The sequence below is a fragment of the Astyanax mexicanus genome, chromosome 8 (genome assembly GCF_023375975.1).
Source record: "Astyanax mexicanus isolate ESR-SI-001 chromosome 8, AstMex3_surface, whole genome shotgun sequence".
Lineage (NCBI taxonomy): Eukaryota > Metazoa > Chordata > Actinopteri > Characiformes > Acestrorhamphidae > Astyanax > Astyanax mexicanus.
The window spans coordinates 35,701,820-35,710,246 of record NC_064415.1 but is presented as its reverse complement, the minus strand read 5'-3'; the positions used below and the strand labels follow the sequence as shown (position 1 = coordinate 35,710,246).

Here is an 8,427-nt window from a genome sequence, read left to right as displayed (position 1 = left end):
AGCAAACAGTTTTAACTTTTAATCCCTATTTTCTAAAGAAATTAGGCAAATAAAAATGTTAATATTACTTTATTCATTTTTATAGATTTTGTAATAGTAGAATAGTGAGATAATGATGGTAGAAGTAAAAAAAATAATATGTATCCAACAAAAAAAACTAATAAATATAAGTGAAATAGGTGTAAATTAGACAGAATAAAAGTATCCATAAATTGAGTTACTTTTTAAAAGCTGCCTGGCAAATATCTTTTGAAAAAAAAAAAAAGCAAAAAGGTTGTGCCTATTTTTTGCATCATTTCAGCATTTGATGACCTGAACTCATGACTCAGGAATAACTGCACCCCTGACCTGAAGAAACTGCTACATACATGAATGGATAGATGAGTGCATACTTATTCATGCCTATGTACTTCATAAGTCTACAGTGGCGGTTGCTGTAGTATAGAGCCTCAAACCAGGGCCTTTCCCTGTGATAGACTAAGGTCCAAACTATTTTTTTAATGCCTGGCCAGGCAAGCACACCACACTGCCCAGGAGTCCCTGGGGAAGACGCCTAATGATGCCTTGTTTGGCAACTTAACAGGAATAAGAAAAACAACTCCTTTCTTAGCTTTAAGTGTATGTCACTGTGGGAAGATTAGATTTCATTCCAAATTATGTCAGAGGATTTTATTGGTTTATTCATAATGAAACTGAAACAATGTAAACATTATGAGAAATGCTAAATATGCTTTCCAGTGTAACCTGCTCTGGATAGGAGTGTCAGCCAAGTGACAGTGTTGGGGTTGTGCATAGTTGTGTAGTTGTTGATTTCTGTTTTATATATGCAATGTGCCAACTAAATGTGTATAATATAAAGTTCTATGTTTACAAGCAAGTACTAAAAATAAATTAATGTGCAAGATATGATGTATTATACTTTTTCCAGACTTGCTCCTCAACTATGGAATTTTCTCCCATCTGCGGTCAAACAATCCTCCTCTCTTTCCTTGTTCAAATCTACACTGAAGACTCACCTCTTTTCTCTTGCCTACGGCCTTCCCTCTGTTTAATGTGCTATACCACTTATCCCTGCTGTCTGTTCTCGTACTATGTTGTTTGTCTGTCACCACTTGTTGTGTAATGTTTCTATTTGTTTTCACAAATGATGACTGTAAGCGTCTTTGGGTTTTAGAAAAGCGCTATATAAAAATAAAGTATTATTATTATTATTATTATTATTATTATTATTTATATAATATTTATCATACTATTTTATACTATTTTATATATTATACTACTTTTGCTACAGCTTCTTCTATTTATCTAAAGCCATTCTTTCTTACCCCAGCTGACCACCAACGTCAATAGATGTTCATTTTAGGTTGAATGATGGTCATGACGTCATATGAAAAATTGTTTACGTCAGGATAACGTCTAAAACTGTTATGTGCCTGCAGTGACTATATTCAGAGCTGAACTCTTAAGAAAAGGGGTTCAGTTCAGACAGAACTCTTAGTCCTATAAATACTTTTACTTGATTGAATGGAAGTTCTAAAATAGAAAATGTAAGTCAAAGTATGTTTTAACGAATGTTTAAAAATGCTTAAAAATGACCTTTTTAAGCTTGTACAAAATCAAGGGGACAGATAAGACCCCAACACTCCCTCTCCCACCCCTGACAATGTGACTGTAATTTGACTTCAAAGTGTCTTTAGCTCAATGCTTATAGCCTGAAGCCTAAAGATTAAAGCAACACAATGGGATATTGTCATTTCTTAGAGTCCCCTACAGCCAGGAAGTCTAAATTTACACATTGTTCCACCACTAAACTGACAGATAGAGTGACACCATGATAATTTAAAGAGGCATCTACACTGATGTGGTACCGTAATTTTAGCACATTTTACATAAATAAGCTCCAACAGACAGTGTCAATTAATGTGGCGTCTATGTATATATGTCTATGCTACTACTCAGGTGACTGACTTCCTAGTAGAGACATATGATGTGTCATGTGATCATGGGTAAGTGTAGTTTCTGTGTGTGGTGCATCCTGGTCAATGGAGTCCGGAGGCTGCAGATCGCAGACACAGCTGAGGAGAGCTTTCAGCACCAGGCCTGACACTTTTCTTTGGCACACCATTCTACACAATAATAGTCCTTGGGAAAACTTCTAAACCAAAATTCACAATCATGGGTTTTACGCTGAATAAGAGCATCAAGCAAATGCTATAAATGTAAAATTAAAAATGTTATTAAATAAATTGTATTAAATAAAGACAAACACTGCAGGATTTAGCAGAGTTGTGTTTATGGATAGTTGTTTACACAACTGGAGAGACTCTAAAAGTGAATTGTCAGTAGATGTGAACAGGAGGGTAAAAAATACTACACTCAGAAAACAAAACAAACAAATAAATGTTTCTTCATTTTGCATTGTTTTGTTTTACGTAAAAGTACCCTCTGAGTTTGTTTTTATTTTATTTAAATACATTCACCATTTATACGTCCTTAGAAAGATACAATCACAGTTTTAATGCCTCTGACGAAATATTAAAGATTTTATTACATCGAATTCTTTATAACCCAGAGCAGGCTGTTTATCTTTACCTCGGAGGGACCGCCCACAGGAGCGCGTCAGGAGGAAGTGGTGGTGAGCCGCGGTGAGGGAGCTGTTAGTCAGATGTTTAGAGTGGTGAAGTGTTTATGTTCTCAAATATCGGTCAGCTGAAGGGTATTACAGATAAACACTGAAACACACCGACAGTCTGAACAGCGGGGAAAGCGCTGCGAGAAGCAGCTCAGTTAGGAAACAGCAGGATTAGAAACACTGCGCTCGATTTTGAGGACGAACCAAACCCTTCGACTGGTTGAGTCCCGGTGAACCGATTCACTTAAAAGAGTCATTTGAAAAGCCTCGATTCACTCGCGTTTCAACATAGCGCTCATTTCTTCTCTGGAGTGAAATAGAGATGTACGGAGTTCTGTGTTTCTGGGTTTTACTGCAGGCTGTTTCTTCAGCTGACATCCCAACAGGAGTCAAGACTAACGACAGTCCGGTTATAGGTAAAATAAGCCTCTATTTTAGTCCTTTAACAGCATTTTTTACTGTAAAGAAATTGTAAAAACTCAAATTACAAACTGTAATTACTGTAATTTACTAGTTCTGACCTGACTACTCTTCTACATTAGAAGTACTAATGCATTACTTAGTAGCTGTGAATTTCAGCTATGGTTAGGTTTAAATCTCTATAAAATAAATGTACAAATATACAATTTGTGTTTAACTAGTCATTTTTACCCCTTATGTCATGGTGTTGCCCTCAGACAACAAACCACTTTTTGGGTTATTACACATGCATGTTCTTTGTTTGTCGCAAAATGTCACATTTATTAATGTTTTGTTTGTTTACTAACTAAAACAGCATTTTTAATGTGTTGCCTCAGGGGAACAATATTTAGATGGACCCCTTTTTGGGGAAATAATGCTAGGGCAGTGATGGTTATTACTTACCTTCCAAAGAAAACACACCATAGAGGCCTAAGTGGTGGTTATTACTTACTTAAACACTGTAGTTATCTGGTATTACAACTTCTACTAGTAAAAAAAGGAATTATAGATATGAGAGAGTGAAACTGCATGTACGTAAATTAATGATGATTACTCTAAGTACAAAAACATAGTACAAAAAGGAAGGAAATGTGTGTTTGATACATATTTCTTTGTTGTATTAATGCTTCTTGGCAATAAATCTTATACCACTGGAAAGCCTGTTAATTTTATATAGGCCTATGAAACATTTGCCAAATGTCTCAAATCTTCTTTGTCATTGCCAAATTGACACTTGTTTTGAGATTTTGGTACCCCAAAGTCAGACGCTACCCCAAGAAGAACATTAAACACCAAACGAGTCAATGGCAGAATCAGCTGTTTGACAGAAAGGATTTGGCAAATTTTTCATGGGTGCAACCAACAATTTCACATTTGCTGCTCATACCAGAAATGCATGATCCGTACAAGTGTGGTGACAAAAAAAGCAATTTACACGCTTTCCAACAGTGTAAGATTTATTGCCAACAAACATTGTTAACACAACAAAATAATCTCCCAAACACAAATTTTCTTACTTTTTGTACAATGTTTGTTATGGCTACATTCTTCTGGTAGTATGACTTTCAGACGGGATTTATTGACCTGTAGATCTGATATATTATTAGGTTTTAAAATGAAACTTGCTACTAGTAATGAACATCACCCTCTCTTTCCAGGTGTTCTCGCTCAGGAGGTGTATGCAGCCCCATCTGGCAAAAATGCTTACATCGCTGCCTCCTATGTTAAATATCTCGAGTCTGCAGGAGCGAAAGTCGTTCCAGTCATGTAAGTAAAACAAAATTAGCTACAAGGCAGCTAAGAATGTAACTAAGTAGTACAGGTTTGTCATCCTAAGATCTGGCCTGGACTTCCTTCTTATTGAGTTTGTAGCAGAACAATAACAACCACAAAAAAGGAAGAATACTTTCGCTTTGTAAAATTACTGTTTTTTGTAATGTAAGGAAAAACTCTGTGGATTTGATTATTTGGTGTACTGCTTCTTTAAGTGGCCATTACTCTAGTGATCACTTCTATGTCAAGGTCAAGTAAGACATGTGTTTGAGTTTGATAAGAGAAATACCATCAAAAGTGTCACTTGTTTACTTGTTTACAACATTGTGTTTTAGCTCTTTCAGTTAAAGTTATTTTTTTTTTAAATTATGAGTATTAAAGTTATTACTGTTACTACTAGTGCCTTGTCAGCACTTGGTACATGGCTTACACTCAGCTGGGATGTCAGCTTGGATTCATTGGCCCAGTTGTAAAATTATGCAATTTTATGATATGGTAGAAGTGCTGACTGCCTTTTTTTCATGTCTTCAGGATCAATAGGTCTGAGGAGGAGTATACCCGGCTGTTCAAATCCCTAAATGGGTGAGTTACTAGTAAAGATTAGTAGTAACACCTATTTCACTCTGAAAATATGACACTATACTGTATTTTATATACCCATGTTTTCTTTTTTTTTTGCAGAATTCTTTTTCCAGGAGGTGGCGTCAGCATCACATCCTCTGGCTATGCCAAAGCAGCTGGTATATTCTACAGACTCGCTCTAGAGGTGAGAAATATCAGCAGATGTGTTTGTGTGGCCTCGTGTGAAATTATGTTTTCTGTCTTTCACCAGTGTGAATTTAATTGTGTGAATTTAACAGTGGTCTAGTGTCTAAGATTATGATTGTTCTTTCAGTGTGTGACCTGTACTCAGACAGGGGAAGCTGTCTGGAAGTTGTAGTGTAGCCATTAATTATTTAACAAAATAAAACTATAAACCAAATAATTTAATAGGTAATGGGGAAATATGTTTAATTTGCTGATATGTGTGTTGATAGGCAAATTCAAAAGGTGATTATTTTCCTGTATGGGGAACTTGTCTGGGCTTTGAGCAGCTAACACTGTTGACTAGTGAGAAGTTACTACTCTCCCACACTAACACTTCTGGAGTTGCACTACCACTGAACTTCACCTCAGGTATGTTAACTGTATTAACAAGACAAGCAAGTTAGTATGTTAATTAACTATTAATCATGAAAACCTATAATAGCCTTAGTAAGGTAGCACAACAATATTGGAATAACATTAGTATTGGCTGATACTGCTTGATTGATAATTGATTTCAAACTTTCAAAAATAATAATAATAATAAGAGTACAAATAAAAATGAAGTTTTTTATTTTATATTTTATTTTACCAAATTGAAAAACCTCTGGAATATAATCAAGAGGAAGATGGATGATCACAAGCCCTTAAACCAAGCTGAACTGCTTGAATTTTTGCACCAGGAGCGGCATAAAGTTATCTAAAAGCAGTGTGTAAGACTGGTGGAGGAGAACATGCCAAGATGCATGAAAACTGTGAATAATTATTGTTTTGTCCACCAAATATTGATTTCTTAAAACTTTATGAATATGAACTTGTTTTCTTTGTATTGTTTGAGGTCTGAAAGCTCTGCGTCTTTTTTGTTATTTCAGCCCTTTCTCATTTTTTTGCAAATAAATGCTCTAAATGACAATATTTTTATTTGGAATTTTGGAGAAATGTTGTTAGTAGTTTAAAAAATAAAACAATAATGTAAATTTTACTCAAACATACCTATAAATAGCAAAATCATAAAAACTGATTCAGAAACCAAACTGGTCTCCTAATTTTTTCCAGAACTGTATATTGTCCAACTCCAACTAGTAATGCTTCATGATTTTACATTTCATTAATTCCATTAGTTTAGTCAGACCATTTGATTGGTCTGCAACAGTCCTCATCTACGTAAATGAACATATAAGCGAAACAAACAACCCCCTGAAGCCAATTCAATGCACATGCAAGGGGTATAAAGTATTGTAAAATACATACAGCCCAGTAAATGTCAGACTTAACAAATTTTATTGTTTTTTGTGATGTAGAGGTATCCGACAGTAGAATGTTCAAGGACTTCCCCAAAGACCTGATGACCTCACTGGCAAATGAGCCGCTAACAGAGAATTCTCATCAGTGGAGCATCACCACCGAGGTAGAGCACTAAATTTGGTCATGCTGCTGTACCTTCAGTAGATGCTTAATGTAATTAACCTACCTATGTTTTTGCATCATATATGCTTTCTAAATGCAATTGCATGGAATAATGCATCAGTCACCACCAGTATCCTCATCAATACACCTTGGTAATTAAATAATTTTCTTTATTTTTCCATTGTAACAGAGTTTTAAAGGTAATGAAAAGCTAAACAAGTTCTACCGAATTCTGAGCACCAACACAGACGGACAGAAGGAGTTTGTTTCCACAGTGGAGGGTGAGAACATCACATGTACCTGTAGTCATTTTGTTTTTAATTATTGTCTGTTCATCAGAGTATGTAAAAATGTTGCGTTTCACTTAAAACTGTCAGTGGCTTTGAAATATCTGCACAAAAGTGACAATAACATTTCCATTTAATGTCTTTAATTGTCTTTAATGTCTTTAACATGTACACAGCATATGACTACCCAGTCTATGGAACACAGTGGCACCCAGAGAAGAACACCTTCGAGTGGACTCGTCCATACATCCCTCACACACCCTCTGCCATCAAAACCACTTTCTATATGGCTGACTTTTTCGTCAATGAAGGTGATTCCTCTTAAACAGATTGTATCTTTAAACATGCTCCTGAACTGTCTGTTTTTGTGTAAATAATTATACTGTGACAAACAATTGTAGGGCTTATGTTTGCAATAAAAATCCATAACACTGTTAAAAATGTAACATTGTTTTTTCCCTTTTCCAATCTTTCTTTAACAGCAAAGAAGAGTCTTCATAGTTTTTCCAGCCAAGAAGAGGAGCAGAATGCTTTGATTTACAACTACAGTCCATCATACACTGGAAAGATGTCTGCGTTTGAACAGATTTATTTTTTTGCTTAGTTTTTTTTTTTTTACTTGTGCTTAATAAAACTCTCAGTTTAAGTGAGATTGATTTTGATTTTGAGTCATGCAAGTTGTGCTCTTGGGATATTAAACTTATATAACAAAATAAATCATTTTCTATGGTTATTTGAAAGCAGCATAACACAGAAGCCGTGTTCGGAATGGTTTACTCTAACTCACTTAAGTATTCACACCCCTTGAACTTATTCACATTTTCTCACCTTACAAACACAAACTTTATGTATTTTTTTGTGATTGTAAGTGATAGACCACCACAATGTAGCACATAATTGTAAAGTGGAACAAAATGATACATGGCTTTTAATTTTTTTTTTTTACTTCTAAATCCCTAAATAAAATTCAATGCAAGTCAGATAATTAATTATTTTAGTCCAGCTACCTGTAACCTAATAGTATTAATATAAATACATCTGTTCTGCAAAGGCCACAAAGAGACGAAAGGTGACTACAAAATATTAATATAGGGGCTGAATACTTTTGTACATCACCAACACACCATATAGTGCACAATTTTTAGATATTTTGCGGACGTAGCTTAAGAGGACATTGTTCTTATGCCTGTTGTTAGGCCACAGTACATTTATTCAAGGCTGCAATTTGAACATCAGCACAAAAACAAGACTGTGTGCTTCCATGCTGTCAACATTGCTACTGCTACTAGCTAAACTACTGCTTAGCACCACGTTTCATAGCCAAGCACTGCCTCTTTTGTAATGGTCAAACTGTTGTGGCAATATTGGAGAATTATGAGAAATGTAAATAAAAAAGATACATTTCAATTAAGAATATATTTTTAAAAAGAAAAAAATATATACAGTGAACTTGCAGTATACATAAAAAAATAAATTATGTTTTATTAAAAAAAAATTATTAAAAATGATAGAGTGAATTTATTCCAGAATTGCACTAGTAATAGCCAAATACTGCCTCTCCCA

The 8,427-nt window shown here is 34.9% G+C and overlaps 1 protein-coding gene across 1 annotated transcript; it reads left to right on the top strand.

Moving 5' to 3' along the window:
* The first annotated feature begins 2,614 nt into the window (after positions 1-2,614).
* Positions 2,615-7,581, top strand: ggh (gamma-glutamyl hydrolase (conjugase, folylpolygammaglutamyl hydrolase)). The gene is made up of 9 exons (XM_007231062.4): positions 2,615-3,048; positions 4,252-4,360; positions 4,898-4,948; positions 5,048-5,132; positions 5,404-5,542; positions 6,472-6,578; positions 6,768-6,858; positions 7,041-7,175; positions 7,347-7,581. Exons 1-9 carry the CDS (start codon positions 2,955-2,957, stop codon positions 7,466-7,468), a joined length of 933 nt encoding a protein of 310 aa, XP_007231124.2. The 5' UTR covers positions 2,615-2,954; the 3' UTR covers positions 7,469-7,581.
* Positions 7,582-8,427: the final 846 nt, after the last annotated feature.